The sequence below is a fragment of the Strongylocentrotus purpuratus genome, unplaced genomic scaffold (genome assembly GCF_000002235.5).
Source record: "Strongylocentrotus purpuratus isolate Spur 01 unplaced genomic scaffold, Spur_5.0 spur5_scaffold_9, whole genome shotgun sequence".
Taxonomy (NCBI): domain Eukaryota; kingdom Metazoa; phylum Echinodermata; class Echinoidea; order Camarodonta; family Strongylocentrotidae; genus Strongylocentrotus; species Strongylocentrotus purpuratus.
Genome location: NW_022145615.1, coordinates 28982465 through 29001066, shown reverse-complemented (window position 1 = coordinate 29001066; position 18602 = coordinate 28982465). Strand labels below are relative to the sequence as shown.

General features: G+C 39.4%; 1 protein-coding gene across 1 annotated transcript; it reads right to left on the bottom strand.

Moving 5' to 3' along the window:
- Positions 1-4392: 4392 nt before the first annotated feature.
- On the bottom strand, positions 4393-6859 carry LOC105442031. Its single transcript, XM_030976412.1, has 3 exons — positions 6743-6859; positions 6227-6454; positions 4393-5388 (listed from the first exon to the last, which is right to left on the bottom strand). The coding sequence occupies exons 1-3, from the start codon at positions 6857-6859 to the stop codon at positions 4393-4395; spliced, it is 1341 nt and encodes a 446-aa protein (XP_030832272.1).
- Between the last annotated feature and the right edge of the window lie 11743 nt (positions 6860-18602).

Sequence of the window (18602 nt, the reverse complement as noted above, 5' to 3'; positions counted from 1 at the left end):
CGAGATATGGTATCAGACATCGCCATTTTCTTGTCATTGCATACACGCCCTGTGTAGGATGTCAAATTCATTCGTTGTTGTGACCAGACACTTGGCAAATACTGTTAGCAAAACCGGCCTTATCGAGCATCCTTATGCAAGTTGCCCTCACACAATGGTTGGTATATGTTCTTGATAGTCTAGCCTTCACGCCTCATGTTCATCGGGAGTTCATTAACCAAACAAAAGACATCTAGGGAGTGCTACTCAGAGACCCATTCCATCCCTTCCTCGTGCAAAGCACAATGGACTCGGTATGTCTCCTCAGCAGAGCGATGACCAGCTTGTTCGAGGTGAATGATCGACTGAAGTAGATGGGTGTCTGGCAAGCTGATGATGACAGGATAGTAGCAATGGGACAGGATGTGAGAGTTGGCGACAAGGTCTAGATGTTGACATCTTGTAAAGTGCAAGTTTAACCTAGAAACCAAGAGACAGTTGAACTATTGTTTCAGGAGATTTGTTTAGATATATATCATCAATTCACACAGAGGATGCTCCAGGACTTTATATGGAACTTTTAAATACATTTACCTGATACCATCTTCGAGGTTTTATCATAGGGAAGGATGCTCAAGTGAATTTATATGGAACTTTTAATTACATTTACCTGATCTAATCCTCGTCGCCAAAAAGATGTAGAGGTGAAGAACAAACAAGCCGAGTGGGGAACGGGTCTCAGTATCTGTATGAGCAAAGCACAGAGAGGTGCCCGTTCCAAAAATTAGGAGGCCATCTATAGTACTCTTCGAATGAATCCAAGGAACTCTACAATTTCCCGTCGTGCACTTGGACAAAAGATGGAGGCACAGTCACTCCACGTGGAATAGCTCCATCTTGTTCTGGCTACAGCACCGCATCAAAGGTGACCCCTGTTTCAGTGCTGCTCTGTCCCTCAATAATGACCGACTGCCTTGGGGACACTATAATGCTGCCCCCTCTCAGGTATGCTCTACCAACTCCACCACTCTCATCACCTAGTTTGGCCCGGTCACTAATGATTTTCATTAGCACAGCCAATACCTGAGGATCACCTAAAAGAATTTAACAATTCTGTCTAGAGGCTCTCCACCTTGGCATCATAAAACAAAATATAAAGATAAGGTCAACATAATTTATAAATGAATGTGTAATATACATGTAGATCAAATACCGGATTATTATAAAAAAACAATTGAAAAAAGATTGTCCATACAACTTCAATGGCTCGAAGGCATCCCTTGGCATTGGAAGACGCACCTCAACAGAGCTGTCTGTTTTCCGCTGTATTGGAAGCGCCTCCTTGATTCTTGTGGCCAGTTGCAAATAAAAGAAGGATGTGGCTTCTTCTGTTGTTTCTAAGAATTCCTTGGGAATATCAACGATTTCATTCACTGGCCACCATTCATCGTAACGCTTGTCCCAGCCAATGTAGTGAACTAAGCCATACACGGTGTCAAGTTCAGTTTTGAAATCCAAAATGTCCAGAGGGTACAGCTTGCTGGTTGACCAGTTGTGGCTGTTCGCCGCTCTTGGTGGAATGCTGGTCCCTCTGCCAATGCCTTGTAGTCAACTCTATATTGGCACCTTTTTGGCTGGTCTGCCATACAAGTCACCTTAAAAACAAAAATAATGAAAACAATCATGAACAAAATCATCACACCTGTGTAGGAAGTTTATCATTGTTGTTGACTCAAATTGGTGACAAAACAAAATAAATCTTGAATTCGATTTTATTTAAATTGACGAACTACGAGTTTGTAATGACGTGCACAGTTTTTCCTTTGTAATCATTTTGCCTTGTGCGGAGACTAGAAGGGATGAGATTTAGACAACGTCAATGCGCAGCGAGAGTTTAAAATACGGCTGCAAGATTTTCAACATGGATGTCGATTTTGACCCATAATTTCCTAAAAGGGACCATTAAACAGATTATTTCAGTTCAGTTGGTAAGTGGAACCGATGTATAATAGCCTATGTAAATTAAAACGCCATGGGTTTTTAATATCCGAGCTCATTTTGACAACAAAAACCTAAATTCTATGCATGCACATTCTCATGCAAATTGAGTTCTCTCCATAGACACTTACCATCGAATACCCAAGTTTGAAAGAAAAATGATCACTGGTTTTGTGACTTTACTTAGTAAAATATACATGATCATGAAGCTAGTATACTGGTAATGAATTTGAGAATCTGTTCACACCTTTTAGCGGTGATTACACGTTTTAAAGATGCATGTGTTTTAGTGGGAAAAAATATGCTAAAAAAACACACATTTCCGGGCGAGCAGATGCGAGCTAGTTTTCATTATGATTTGCATATTCTTAGTCTGCTTTTCTCACATGAATCTCACCCACATTTTCCTTTATTTCCGTCACCTCATTTTCAAGAAATTCTACACCATTTTCTAGATCTATTAATCTTGTGTCTAAATCCTTTAGCTCCTTCTCAATGCTAGTAACTTTTTCATATATATCGTCCACTTTCTTGCAAACTTCATCCAATATTGACACTTTTTGTAGTATAGCCAGTTAAAACAAACATAAATTTAATAGCACAAAATGCATTCTAATACTTTAAATACAGTATGAGGTAGGCAGTTCAACGCAAGAGAAAACAGGCAGACTCGACAGTTACAGAGTTGCTTGGTACAATTTATCAAACATACATTTAATAGCACAAAATGCACTCTAAACCTTTGAATACAGCTCTAAATTTGTATGAGGTCAGGCGCATAGCCATAGGCAGTCGCCCCCCCCCCCCCCCCCCCAAAAAAAAAAAAAAAAAAAACGCCGGCCAAAAAAAAAAAAAAAGAGAGAGAGAGAAAGAAGAAAGGAAGAGGACGTAGGAAGAAAAAGGATTAAGAGTCTAGAACGGTACAACAAATTGTCTTCTTTCTCTAATAATTTAATGAAACGTCAAGGCTTCAGGGCTTCGCGTGGGAGGGGCGGGGGGAAACTGAATTCAGATAATGATTAAGAGTACCGTTCTTCCAAAGCCTTTTTGGCATCATGATATGCTGTTTCGTTGTCGAACAGAGCATATCCTTTTACTAGCTCTAGGGGTTGACCCTTCAGGTACTTTTCAAGGTAGAAGAACCTGTCCATATAGGCGTGATGCCACTGCGATCAATTAAAACGTTGAAGGCGTGTTTCCAACCTGGATACAAGAGGGGATCGCCATCAAATATGGTCGGTTCAGGTAGAGGCAATCTTGAGGCTCTCAACTGTTCTGCAAAGAGACTCAAAGGGTCAATTGGTGAAGTCTCACGAACAGGTGGGTTAACAGGTGATGGTTAGTCGAGACTGACTTAATAGAAACTCATCACTATTTAAACATCAAATAAACAATCTTTCTTATCTTAATATCACAAAATAATACATTCAAAGGAATAACTAACCCCTTTGCCTCTTTATTCTGCTTCTTTGGCATTAAAACACCCAAGGATGCAATAAATTAGAGAAGATTCTTCACAAACAACCAGCTACTAAGTTTCCAGCTACCACCATCTAGCATGTCTATCTAGTCTATGTACAAGTGCACTGCTATATCAGGCAAAGGGTATAATGCACAGAAACACACACAGCACTTATCTGTAGTACTGTGTAGTGTACTTGAAGGACACTTACAATGTCATACCTAGTCTTGTTTCAAGTCTTTGAATCTGTTTAAACTAAATTCAAATGAACATTCATTACAGTCTTCTTTCTTTAATATTTTAATGAAACGTCAGAGCTTCCGCGCTATGCGCGGAGGAAGGGGAACTTGATTCAAACAAGGATAAGAGTAGAGAACGGTACAACGAATCGTCTTCTAATAATTTAATGAAACGTCAATAGAAACTGAATTTAGACAAAGATTAAGAGTCAAGAATGGTACAACTAATCACCTTCTTTCTCTAGTAATCTAATGAAACGTCAAAGCTTTTGCGCGGGAGGAGGGGAGGAAACTCCCTCCTCCCTGCATCCCCCCCCCCCCCAGGGAGCGCGCTATGCGCGCTTTGTAAAAGATTTGCACGCTTTGCGTGCTCACTATCGCCCCCCCCCTAAAATAAAATCCTGGCTACGCGCTTGTATGAGGTAGGCAGTTCAAGGCAAGAGAAAACAGGCAGACTAGACAGTTACAGAGTTGCTTGGTACAATTTATCAAACATACATTTAATAGCACAAAATGCACTCTAATACTTTAAATACAGCTCTAAATTTGTATGAGGTAGGCAGTTCAAGGCAAGAGAAAACGGGCAGACTCGACAGTTACAGAGGTGCTTGGTACAGTTTATCAACGTGCACTTTCTTTAGAGTTTGATAGCTGCATACAAACTTAGGCTCCAATCTCCAATCCAATCTACTTTAAAACCAATGCTGGAGCTAGTTATTCCCTGAAGAACTGCTCTACAACATCCACAGCACTAGTCCCCATTCCAATGTCGTAGTAGATGCGTTTAAGGTGAAAACCAGCTTGTGTGTACACAAAGAATTTGCACCATATTCGTCCTGTAATGCCCATTTGCGACTGTACTTGGTAGTAGTACTGATGATTTTTCTTTAGCTGTGAAGAGCCATTTATTACAGTCAACCAGTCAAGGTTCTCGGCTGAAGGCTCGTCGAGGGCGATAGAGCGCGGACACTTTATCTCGAGTAATCCTGTCTCGTCACAGCATGCGCAGGATACCAAACCATCTGGCGATGCATCCAGAAACACTTTGCTTCTGTCAATAAACAGACCGCACTCTTCTACCTGAACATCTTGGTGCCCATTTTCCTTCAAGATTGTTTCATATGTTTTTCTTGACACCAGCTCCATCAATCTGCCATACTTTAGACTTTGGAGATTGGGATTGAGTGTTTCGTAACCCATCAATCTCTTAATTGTTGGCCTGGGATCTTGGCTGCGCGATGATGCAGGATCGCTTAATGACGCCTGTCTTGTCACAACTGACTTGAGGTTGGATGCTGTCATCATCCCTGCACGGAATTTGGCCCACTGGTTGTTCTCTGCTTGGCCTCTTGTCTGCTTCTCCACTGCATCAACTTGCTCTTGGCTGTACGTTGGAAGTACATTAAAAAATGCTTCTACCGATTCTGCATGATTTCCAATGCTGCTCAGGGTTTCGACGTTAAATGTGTTCCTTGTTTGGACTTCGACTTCATCGCCCACATTAAAGTTTTCCTCGGGAGTGTAGTTCGTAGTTTTGATCTCTGTGATGCTCTGTTCGTCTTCTAGATATTTGAATACCGTTGACTTCTTGCAGCTCGGGTACAAGGTGTTGATGAGATCTTTTGCTTGAGTCTGTTGGCCAGAGAGACTCCTACTCCTTCCCAATGGATTGTGTAGTATATTGAGAAAGCGATATATATGCAACTTTATATATTACATTACTCTGTCAGTGATCTCAGCGAAGCCACAAAGTCTGAAATTGATTCGGTCTCCAACTGAAAACGACTGTTAAACTTGCATCGCTGCACTATCTCACTCGGCACTGGGCTCTGGTGAGCTGTCATCTTTTCTACTAGTTCCGAATACTTCATTTCTGATAGCTTAGCTGGAGCCACCAGATTCCGCAAAAGTTTGTATGCAGAAGGCCCAATCACAGTTAGAAAAGTAGCCTGCATTTTTCCCTCGCTGGTGATATCGTTGGCCTTAAAATAGAGGTCCAGTCTTTCAACATACTGCGACCAGTCCTCCCTACTCTCATGAAACTCTTCAATTTTTCCAATGAGAGCCATTTTTGCGGGTTCCGAATATCCTCGTCGCCAGTGTTAAGTGTGCTAACTTTTTTTTATCTACATTTCAATTTTCTAAGAAAATATGTGCACACTCTGACATCAATCATGACCATCCAGCATTTGTGACATCACATTCATCAACCAATGATTATTAGTGCTTACCCTGCTAAACAGCTACAGGAGGCACGTTCAACAGCAATCCATACATTGTGAGGTACATTCTTCACTGATAATGAAGGAGTACATTGTGTCTTCAAGATGTAGATTGTACTGTCTTTGGAGACTGAATGGTAGACTATTTCATGAAGCCACCTGCTATCAAAGTGAGAATATGCCTTCCCTTCCTTATAGTCAGAGAGAAGTCTTTCTTGCAGGGACTTGGGTCTCGTTTGATCACCTATTTTACATATGCTCTTGCTTGGTACGCTGGTGCAAAGCGCCTCGCTCAACAACCATTCAGCTATCTCAAAAAAACTAACTGGTGGCCAAAATTTCACTCCTTCTTTTTCTGGGATCCAGTTGTCTTCCAAGTCAACAAGAGGATCTGGAATTCGTTTTCCCTTGAAGATCAACAACTCTCCATAGTTAGCAGACCTCGATCTATCTTCCTCCACCTCAGTAGGTTTCACTTCGTACCCAAACTGTGCAGCACTGTAAATCAACGCTTGTAGCTCCGCTTTTAAACCTCTTGTTTTAAGTCCTCTTATCTGTAGAAAATCCTTCAAAGCATTCACATTCCAATGTCTAATTTCTTCTAAAGTAAGATCAGAATGAAAAAAACGATGAGAAAATGTAATTTTCAGCGACATTATCGAGTCAATATTACGGTGTTTACGCAAATTCAGAATTGGCCATTCACAATGTGCACGTTAGTACAAGTACCCATGGGCAACGCTCTTTTGTTTATCTCCAATGACCTATGCACGAGTACCACAATGCATTGCGCGCTGAGATTGCGAACTGGCTTATAACGATTCTGTGTTGTCAGTACGTACCGTTAGTCTGGGGGCTTCTGCAGCTATGGGCTTTGCACTTTCATTTTCCAATATTTGGTCTGTTTCTCCTTGTTTGTCCTCGTAACTTGACCTCCGAGATCGCTTAGAATTAAACATATTTGTTGCTTGTAGTATATATGGCTGAAAATAGAATATAGTAGTTGAAAACCGATGAAAAACTCAGTATTTACCCGCAGCTCCGATTTTGTCCTTCTTGTCTATCTCGACATCGAGGGCGCCCTGTAATAGTTTTCAGCTTGCTGACTAGAACCAAGGTGTCTTGTTAGAGTTTTAATTAGTTTTGGATAAGAATGTGTCGGTCCCAGGCTCATGAGACAGGAAGGCGGAAAGCTTATTTTGATCCATCCCCTGTTGTTTTCTAGAACTTCCATGATGACCTAGTACATTACTATAATGCTTTACTTGCAGATGGTTTACCTAGTAAGATGCATGTGTTTGCTTGCATTGAGGTCATTTCAGAGGATACTTCATCTTTATTCAAGAAAATTTCAGACAATTTCCTTTTCACAAGGGAGAAATTACTTTTCATCTCATTGGGCAGGGAATCCCACAGCAGAAACGCTGACCCCGACAGGTGGGAGGGAGCAATTGGACTAGATCCACGCTTTCCCCAGCTCCTCCTTGACGGAAATCTTCCCCACCATCACCAGAGAAACGTGGAGGAAGATCGACACCTGTCAATAAGTAAAAAGTTTTATGTTAAAAAATAAAGTCGAAGAGAATGCAACAGTCAAAAGTAAATAAGATGAAAATAACAAATTAAGGCAAAGTTTACAATTAAACAAGATCGTAGGTACCTCAAAATGTATCACATAAGCACCAGCGACAGCAACAAAAATCACACAACTAACACAACTGTACAACTAGAATGACTAAGTAGCAAAATACATATGTAAGTTTATGGGTGAGACAAAAGTATGTACCGGTATTTAGCGCAGGAAACAAGTAAATAAGACAAATTGGCGAACAGACCACTCCAAAAACAGCAATACAAACAAAATGATATGGTAGATCTTCAAATATAGCACTTGAAAATACACCTGACAAGAAATTTATATGGTGTACATTGAACAATATGACGATTCAAAGGAATAATATTTTGCAGAAACAAATAGAAAATAAAAAAAGGGTGGGAGAGTGAACGAATACCAAATGAGAAACCCAAAGAAATATGAAACAGTTGGGTTCTGAACAACTTAACAAAATAGCTACAAAGGGAAAACAACTTGGGTACAAAAACAATTTTTTTCTCACAATATATCCTAAAGGACGTTATATAAAATAAATGAAACATTGAGTGGGCGTGCCAGCGTGCCTACAGTTTAAGGGACAGTCCCCCCCCGTAGGCTCATCGTTCCCAGGTCACCATCTCCCAGCCAGAAATTACCTACACCTAAACACTATGAATACCAAACATAGGCATAATTTGATGTTTTAAAATGAAAAGAAAACTAGCACCTGACTGGGCGTGCTGTTCACCTACAGTTTAAGGGACAGTGCCCCCTAGACTCATCATTCACAGGTCACCATCTAGCCTGATATTACCTATACCTTAATGAAAGGGGGTGGTAATTTGTGACGGGTAGCCGGAATGAGTGGGGGTAGACCTCGGACAATACAGATGACAATGGCAGCCTGAGGAGTAGAGTTGGTGCTCTTTATTCTGTAAAGGACACACCGCTATAAGCGGGGTGGGAACGGGGTCAAGTAATGATAAACAGTTATCAATTACAAGAATAAACAACAACACATCTTTCGGCATTATGACAACAAAAGGTAAACAGTGTTCACTACACTAAAACATTTGAATCGTTAATAACAATAACTTTAACTTATTTAAGACAATGCAAATGCCCAAAGTGTATAAGCTGGATCAAATACAAATTCCTAACATAATTAATCAAACTTAAAAGATCATAATTCTTCGTTAATCAGGTTTCTCTACACCAAGACCTAACACATAGTCATTAGCGCCCAAGTTCCCGACTACAATAGTCACACTCCAAGGCCCAATTGACCGTACACACAAATGCATTCTACACGTACCCGTACAGGCATAGCCTATGCATCCATTTCCTCTACGTGTAATCTACTTGTACATTGAGAAGTCACACCCTCTGAGCATTACGTAACAACAATATCGCCTTAAATTACACCTTTCTGTTAACAAATATCATGTTCTTTGAACATATTTTTAAGCCTTATAATAATACTAATTCGTTTAAACCAGGATATGAACAAAACATAGTAACAATATTATCAAATATAACAATTTAAACACACATAAAAACTAAGCCTTGCTTACCTATAAGCGGGGTGGGAACGGGGTGAAGGTCACGGTTCTAAAGCCCGCCACCAACGACCTCCTTACATCCTTCCCCACTTTAAATAGTCATCGTCCCTTGATGACTCATAATGCAACAAAAACCATTTCTCAACATCAATTACATGTATTATTAACAATATCTATAAAATCAATTAATAGGAACAATCTCCATAGAACATACATTTATATACTACCTCAAACAATCTGGGAGGTACTTTATAAAATAGATATCGTCCTAATTGGCATGGTTGCTTGTTTCGTTTCATTTCTCTACGGAGGAGCACTTTCAGGATACATTGTGTTGGTGCCCCTCCTGCGTTTCTGTTGGGGGCACTCTCTTGCGAAGTGTCCAAAGGCACCACAATTAAAGCAAGGACCCCTCTGCGTAGGCCCCGAAGAGGTTGGTTTCACCTGCAAGCTGCCCCGAGGGCGATTAAACTGCATCATCTCCCTTACTGCCCCTATTACTTCATTAGTCATGGCCCTTACTGCTTCAAGGACTCCGTTGTCCAGGGATGTAGATTGTCCTTTAATCGAAGACAGATGTGCTGCACTAGAAGCTCCTGCTCTTGGTCGGGCTTCCTCTCTACGCTCACGTTTTATTGCGAGCTCTCGCAGTTCCCTAAAGGTCATCTCGTCTTTCACCTCATACATATCTCTTAAGGTGTTGCGCAAGAATGTGTCCTCAAGGCCCTCAACGAATTGTTCTGCAATCAAAGCGTCAGATTTTGCATACAGGTAGGGGCTTCTTGATGTCAAGCTCAGGAACTTCCTTTCTAGGTCGACAGCATATTCACGAACAGATTCTCTTGTCCCCTGCCTCCGTTCAAGAAATCGGCGTTGCAGTTCACCTACAGGTATCACTTCTGCGTATGTTGACTTGAGGAAGTCGACCATCTCCTCGACATTGCCACCACCTTTGATAATGGCCTTGGCCTCGTCCTTCGGCCCTCCTCTAAGATACTCTAAAAGAAAGGTGGCTTGTCGAGTCGAAGGAACATTGTAATGTTTGAATGCATCCTCAATTGCCGTCACAAACTCTTGCACATCCCCTGCCCCATCGAAGGTTGGTAATCTTTTCTCCGGCGCCAACATAAGTTGAGGCGGGGGCCTCAATAAAAGCTCTTTCAAGCTTTGAACCGTCTCGTCACCACCAGTTTTCTCTTCTGCGAAGAGAGGGTGATATAATGTCACTATCCACTGCCCAAGGGGCCGGATGAACCCGCCAACTGCGGGCAGTATCACCTCTTCTTCTCCAACATCTTTATAAACCAAACCTTTGGCAGAGGGATATCTTGACTGTAATGCTTCAAGTGATAGGGGGCCCCCCTCTTCTTCAAGGGGGAATTTGAAGGATTTCCCGTCATCCCCGATTCTTACATACAAACCCATTTTAGCAATATGAGATTAGTAGATATATCAGAATAGTTACTAAACAACTAATATCTCAAGCATTTACAAATGAGTAGGGCAGAAACTAATCGATACCTAGGATCGAGTTCAGTAGTAGATATATCAAAATAGTTACTAAACAACTAATATCTCGAGCATTTACAAATGAGTAAGGCAAAAACTAATCGATACCTAGGATCGAGTACAGTACTAATAACATCTAGAAAATACATCTAGAAAGCAGTTATTTATGTAAAAACATGACATTGACATTGTTCAGTCTTACATTGGAACATACAATTATTTATTTAAAACATGACATTTACATTTTTCAGTCTTACATTGGATCATGTTTGTCTTCAGAATAATAGCGTAGCGTCGTCGACGATATCCCATCCTCGTCGCCAGTTGAAAGGGGGTGGTAATTTGTGACGGGTAGCCGGAATGAGTGGGGGTAGACCTCGGACAATACAGATGACAATGGCAGCCTGAGGAGTAGAGTTGGTGCTCTTTATTCTGTAAAGGACACACCGCTATAAGCGGGGTGGGAACGGGGTCAAGTAATGATAAACAGTTATCAATTACAAGAATAAACAACGACACATCTTTCAGCATTATGACAACAAAAGGTAAACAGTGTTCACTACACTAAAACATTTGAATCGTTAATAACAATAACTTTAACTTATTTAAGACAATGCAAATGCCCAAAGTGTATAAGCTGGATCAAATACAAATTCCTAACATAATTAATCAAACTTAAAAGATCATAATTCTTCGTTAATCAGGTTTCTCTACACCAAGACCTAACACATAGTCATTAGCGCCCAAGTTCCCGACTACAATAGTCACACTCCAAGGCCCAATTGACCGTACACACAAATGCATTCTACACGTACCCGTACAGGCATAGCCTACGCATCCATTTCCTCTACGTGTAATCTACTTGTACATTGAGAAGTCACACCCTCTGAGCATTACGTAACAACAATATCGCCTTAAATTACACCTTTCTGTTAACAAATATCATGTTCTTTGAACATATTTTTAAGCCTTATAATAATACTAATTCGTTTAAACCAGGATATGAACAAAACATAGTAACAATATTATCAAATATAACAATTTAAACACACATAAAAACTAAGCCTTGCTTACCTATAAGCGGGGTGGGAACGGGGTGAAGGTCACGGTTCTAAAGCCCGCCACCAACGACCTCCTTACATTAACACTATGAATACAAAAAATAGGCATAATATAATGTTTTAAAATGAAAAGAAAACTAGCACCTGACTGGGAGTGCTGTTCACCCACAGTTTAAGGGACAGTACCCCTTAGGCTCATCATTCACAGGTCACCATCTCCCAGCCAGTAATTATACCTACACTTAACACCATAAGTAGCCAAAAGAGATACAATTGAATGTCTTATCGAACAAACTTACTTATTGAGCTCTTTCAACTTCAGCATCTGCAATATTCATGTGTGTATCAAAGAATGCCTTGACGTATGCTGTGCAGTCATGAGAGTCATCTTCAACACCCTCAAGAATTCCATGAATCACCACATTATTTTGCTTGCTCCTTTATACAAGATCCACAACATTCTGCCAGGACTCATTTACATAATCCATGTCGGCTTTGGCCTCTTTGATTTCCTCAACTCGTCGCTTCAACTCGATGAATTCTGTCTCCATGCCATCAAATCTCTGCTGGGCTTTGAAGTGCAGTGCCGCCCTCTAGAGGTGAGGGCGGCACCTGTCGTCTGCTAGCTCTGCATACTGAATTTATGGCCTACTACAATATTGTAAGGATGATTTGATACTGGATCCTGCTGCTGATGCTGCTGATTATATATGGGGGTTATCTTGCAGGCCGTCGACCGACTGATGCCAAATAAAAGGGTGATTATTCTAAATTCACATGGCATCGCCATCCTCAAAATTGCTACGGCAACTCTCTTTTCTACGGAGATTGGTTTCTAAAATCGGGTATGTTCTTTGGTCAAATCATCTCTTAAGTCGTCGTTGGATAATATAAGCCTGGTCAATGTCAACAACGCGAGTGCTTGCGTAAACCATTGCAATTTCAGCCAGTGCCATGAATAGTCGTCTTCGCCTCTCTCTCCAAGCTATCTCATTTCGTCTCTGTAGTAGCCTTACATATCTGCAAATTCTAGCATGTTTATGTCGTGTTGAATGAGTACTTGAAGTTGGATCTGACGCTAAAGATTGTGAATAAATTGTCAAAAGTGCAACGAGACTGACGATGTTCGCTTGAGTTACTCCCGCCATCTTGTCTAGTACGGTTGCCTGGCAGTCCGATCCCACAATACTTTGCGGTGACCTTGCCCAGAGTTCGATGAACTTTTTCATGGCCTTTTTTCTGGCTAGATCAGGGCGGTGTATTTTATCCTGGTAATGCGCGTAAATATTAACTGCCCTTCCCTGGTATTATACGCTTATTTCTTCAACCGGATAATTCAGTATAACTAATAGAAACACGCTGTTTGTGTAATAAGTCTCGGAAAATACGTTCCGTAGAGTTAGACTCAGAGCCAGATTTGTTACCACATACCTCTATGTTCTGATCATCGATGGGTGTGGCGCATCCCTCATTCGTCTTCAAATTGCCGCTTTCTCCTCGCTTCTCGTCTTCTGAAGACGGACTTCTCAGTTGCTTAAAACTTAGCATCGTTTGTATCAATAAATTATAAGACTACTAGGTCTTTTAGGATCGAAACTACTATACAACTGGTATCATCAGCATAAACATGGTTCTGAATACCATATCGCCTAATTATTTCTCCTAGTGGTTTATCGTACAACGTGAACAACACAGGTCCCAGGACAGAACCTTGCGGAATACCATATTTCAGAGGATGTATATTTGAAAATTGATCGGTTATTGAAACATGGAAAGAAAGGTCTTAAACCACTCCAAGGCTATGTCACAAATGCCCAAATTCAGAATGCAATCTTTAAAGTTAATTTGAGTCAATTTTATTGACTCTTTTGATCCCCTTTCGGGTATGCGAGTACAATATTTAAAAAAACATCGCTTCATAGATTCACTCACCGGAAATGAATTACCAATGGCCAGCTTTGAGTAAAAACCATTGTCCTGTTAGCTCTGCCATGAAGGAAGAAAAAAGTATGCAAGGCTGAATCACACTCTATACACATACATGCCCTGCAGTCTGTACAGCGTACTGGCGGACGCTTGTCTCCCACATTCCTCGCATTTCAAGTTTCAAGATTTATTTTATTCAATATTCGCAACCTTACAGCTGAATTGTTACTGAATTAACATATTTAAAAGACATTTACAAATTACAAACAGAGGTAACAAAAACAGATCCAAGTATGATACAATAACAGAAAAAAGTGTACACAAATTTAAAATTTAAAATGATGATTGAAATTAATGTAGGAATGGGAAACCATGAGAAATTCATTACAGCAGAAACCAGTTGAAAGTAATTTAGAAAATGTAACATCAATGAATTAGGAAATATTCAATATAAAGACAAATTCGATGATTATTCAGGTACACATTTACTTCACATTTTGTTCATAAGACAACAATTTGAATTCTTTTGTATGAAATGTAGATAAATACATTGCATATATCATGCAATTTGGGAGAGTAAGAGAAGGGTGATATTTTTTTTGATAAAAAATATCAACTCCATAACAGAATTCAATATTTTTACATTGCGTGTATTTCTAATTGTGTACAGTGTACATTATTTTTATGTATAAAGGAAAAAGAGTATATTTGAGTTTTATGATTTACAGTGACATATCTATGGGTACCATGAGAGATTACCAGGGTTCATTGTAACATTGATTGTTTACATACATTTCAAAGTTAGCCCACTTATTTCTACAAGATCCTAACCTGCTACAGAGTACCGTAGTGGTAGCATCATATTAACTCGTTGTCTAGGTTACTGGTTCTAAATAACAGAGCCTGCCTGGGCTTGAAGTTCACTGCAAAATCATTCAAGCAATGGCCTGGAGAAGGGCAAATTCAGTGTTTGGGGCTGATGTGATCACCACACTACTGTTTAGCACACAATTGTTTGGAACGAGCAACCTTGAGGTCAGTATGACGTCACTCTCCGATACTCTGTAGACTACCTTAGTTAGCTTGTTCTGAAGTTTGTCATGTGCTATGTATATATGCAGATGTGTATAGCTGAGATACTATAATGTATGACATTAAATTTTGTAGAAAAAAAAGAATAACAAATTGAATTGTGTCCGTGTATGTTATTTACACTATGAATTTTCTTGGATTTCTTGGATGTGAAATGATTAGTTTGAAAGGAGAGAGTTAGAAAAATATGCATGATTGAAATACGGATGTAAATTAAAGCAAATTAACAAGAGGGTTATAGGTCAATAAGGTTAGTAGAGAAAAGAAAGTGGGACATGGCTACATGAGCAGAGACAGACAGAGAGGGAGAGAGAGGGAGGACAGAAGGAAGTGAAAGAGAAATGAATTGCAGATGGAAGCAATGAAGAGAGGGGGAAGGGAGAGGGGATGGAAAAGGGAGAGAAGAGAGAGAGAGAGAGATTATAGTACACGTAATATACTCTGAGGCAGTCGTTGCTAAAGGATATCATGGAAAGATTATACATGGCCTTGAAAACAATCTTAATGATGTATAAATCCAGACAAAACAATCTCAATGGCAGACAACAAGATACTTATTGCAACATATGAAATCGTCTTGGTAATATTTGTTGTTTCTTGCTACATTATAAATCAGTGAAATTGAAACATTAAAGGTAAAGACCAGTTATGGTCATGCGATTGCATTGTGAAAGAAACGTTGTGGAATCGATCAAAAAGGTTGATCATCTAGCATCTAGCATCTGCAAGGTTCTGGAATCATCAAAATGATAAGAAATTTGGCCCATTCTTAGTAAAGTTACAAGCACTATACACAGAAAGATGTATATGGGACTACCCTATATCTCTCACAGACCATGAGAGAAACAAATTTACCAAATATATGAATTAGTAGGCGGTTTCCCGGCAAATTTTTTATCATCATGTATTAGTCAAAACATATGCTTTCACATGATTGGTAATGAGAGCTTCCATTTCATTTTTTTTCCAATACTGGTCTTTACCTTTAAGATATCAGAAGTGAAACCCTTGATAAATTTGTAAGCGTAGACGCAATCCAATCCAATCCAATTTATTTGTTTCCAATCCAATTTATTTTACTCTCCGGTTGCCATCATTCTCTCTTATTTAGTTTATTCCGTTTTTCATTTTGATAACATTCGTAATTTGTCCTCCCCCCACTCCCCCCCCCCCCCCCCCCCCCCCCCCCTCTCTCTCTCGCTCGCTATTTCTCTCTCTCTCTCTCTCTCTCTCTCTCTCTCCCTCTCTCCCTCTCTCTCTCTCTCCTTTTTTTTTTTCTCTCTAGCTCACTGTTCCTCTCACGTGTCTTGTTGCTTGATGCCAAATCTAATTTCTTTTCACATGTTTCATTTTCCTCTCTTTTTGCACACTTCACGTTTCTCATTCACTCTCAGACAAGCAACCATTACCAGAGAGAAGGAAATCGGAAAATGCCATTCAATTTTCATTTAAGAAAACAAAGAAACGAAACAGAATATATGTTTATAATATATGTATACAACATAATGTACATTATTATATACAGATATGATAGCATCTCAATATTCCAAACATAGTTTATCGCTCGCCATTATTTGGTCTAATAAGTCCGAATTGTCCGATTAACATTGTTTAGGCCAATATATATCTCGATTGCGAGTTTTCCGTGACATTTTTTTCAGCTCATAATGAGGCAACTATTTCGTTATTAATTTGTCATTATTTGAAAGAATAAAATACAAACATCAAATATTGTAGTAACGAAATGTTTGTATTAATGAAAATAACCAAGATATACTAACACTCATGTGTTTTAATGAGATACACAAGTTGAACCAAAAAAAAAAAGAATTAATATTTTGTATTATTCATAAAGAGGTGAGCATAAAGGAATCTTGCAAATAATGAATGATGAATAATGAAATAGCTTCCTCCGCATTATGAGTTCAAAAAATGTCACGGAAAACTTTGTCGTCATAATCGTTATCATCACAATCCCTTTTATCAACCCCCCCCCCCCCCCGTATTCGTCACAATCATCACCACCACCACCACCATGCATCGCCGCTACTTCAAGCACCACAAAGATCTCCAACACTACTACCATCAATACAATCCTCCTTCCTATCATCATCATCATCATCCTTATCATCACAAATCACATCTACTACCGATTCGATGCATCAATTTCGACGTGGCATGTAGCAACAAAAGTAACTGTATTCACGTTGTTATGTAATTAAGTACCTTGACACGCATTATCGTAAATATCATTTGCGGAGAAGGAGAAGTAGGCAAGAGGAATTAAAAACTTTTAGAGATATTCGCGAATGGAACGAGAAGGAAAGTTTGTTATCCCCAATAGCTTTAGCGTGAGAAATTGAGAAGATGTTATGAAAACAAACATATCAATCTTATGTAGTTAATATGTAGCCATGAGACTATACAGGTCTATATTTGTTGTAACCGAAAATATGACGGAGGAGATTGTAATCTATGCTGAATCATATTTGAACTACATTATGATAACATTATTTTGTTAGAATCATAAGAAATCTAAGAGAACTAAATGCTATACCTGTATAAACACGTTTTATTTGCGTACCCCAACTATACATGAACGTGTTATAGTGCGTTAAGCCCAATATAATAATGTGTGCTGATTGTAATGTACAAAACGTCCCGTCAGGTGTTACATTTCACATATTCTTTCTAAAGTTCATTGATCCTGTTCCATATGGTTGATATTAAAGGGAGATTAACTGCTTCAATTCTGTAAAGATTTGTCTTTAAATCTATAGAATCATAAACATGATAGAAAAAAAGAGTAAAGGATGAAAATTTTAAATCAATAAAAGTAATGTTTCCGTGATGATATTAAATGGTGATGAGGCAGAAGAACAAAAAAAGAAAAGGGGATATTAAAAAAAAGTAGGCCACACAAAAAAGTTGTAATTTTGTGGCATATCAATTTAACAGGCTGTTTCTATAACTTATAAATATCATATAAGTTGGCCTTTGATTTTGGGTGTTGCAATAATAATTGATTTATGTAACATTTACACAAATATTAACGACCCAAGAGTAGAATTGTGCTAATAGATACCCGCATTTTATGATTCAATATTTAGCCTCAGAGACGGTGACATTATAGTAATGAGTATTATCTTTAGCAAGAACAAAGTTCGAAGAAGAACAAATTGTTTCGTGTATAGAATAAAGAAATAAAACGTGTTTACAGTCATTATTTTAAAAGGCACAGCCACAATAAAAGTTTATATAGGCTTTTAGATAACATCTTAAACCAATCCTATATTAATGTTTTGTGGATGTATTGATTAAATTGAGAGTGTTTTATGACTCCAGTTTTTTTGTTGGGGCGGGGGAGGGGGGGGGGGTGGGGTTGGAGCTTCCAAATTATAATCCTGTCCAATCGATGTACCTATACGAACAAGACATTTAAAATAATTCAAAATGAACCAGAATCGCCTGGCATTGTCGGCAAAATAGTGATGCAGAAAGGCTTTCTTGCTCTCATTTTCTGTTTAAAAGTAGGCCAAAGTGTTCAGTATAGAGAGAGAGTGTGTGTGAAGGAGAGAGAGAGAGAGAGAGAGAGATAGACAGAGAGCCAGAGAGAGCATAATTATACAGAAAAACGCTTACTCGCAACGTTATCTGGATAAGGGTGATAAAGGGCGCGTTCATGCTTGATTTTGAAGGCAGAATGAGCGATTTGTAACGCTCATCGTAAACGCTCATCGTAATCTCAGTTCCACGGTGCACTGTTCATGCTCACTTCTCCAGGCAATTCTCCTTGGGTGGCCTTCAGCTGGATTCGCAAACCTGACTGTGCGCATGCTACGTAGACCCACTAGAGGTCAGTGCGTTGACCCCCATTTAAACGCGTTTACAAATTGTAAACGCATCTTTTTGTGAGTTTACGATCGGCGATCGTGATCGCCGTTTTTCGGTGATTCTA

What these genes read in the sequence shown, in the direction of transcription:
- LOC105442031 (XM_030976412.1), bottom strand. Translation starts at nt 6,859, where the DNA reads ATGTTTAATTCTAAGCGATCTCGGAGGTCAAGTTACGAGGACAAACAA. An exon ending in CAGAAGCCCCCAGACTAACG is followed by an intron (nt 6,455 to 6,742) that starts GTACGTACTGAC and finishes GATTTTCTACAG; the next exon opens with ATAAGAGGACTTAAAACAAG. An exon ending in GAGTGAAATTTTGGCCACCA is followed by an intron (nt 5,389 to 6,226) that starts GTTAGTTTTTTT and finishes GTAATGTAATAT; the next exon opens with ATAAAGTTGCATATATATCG.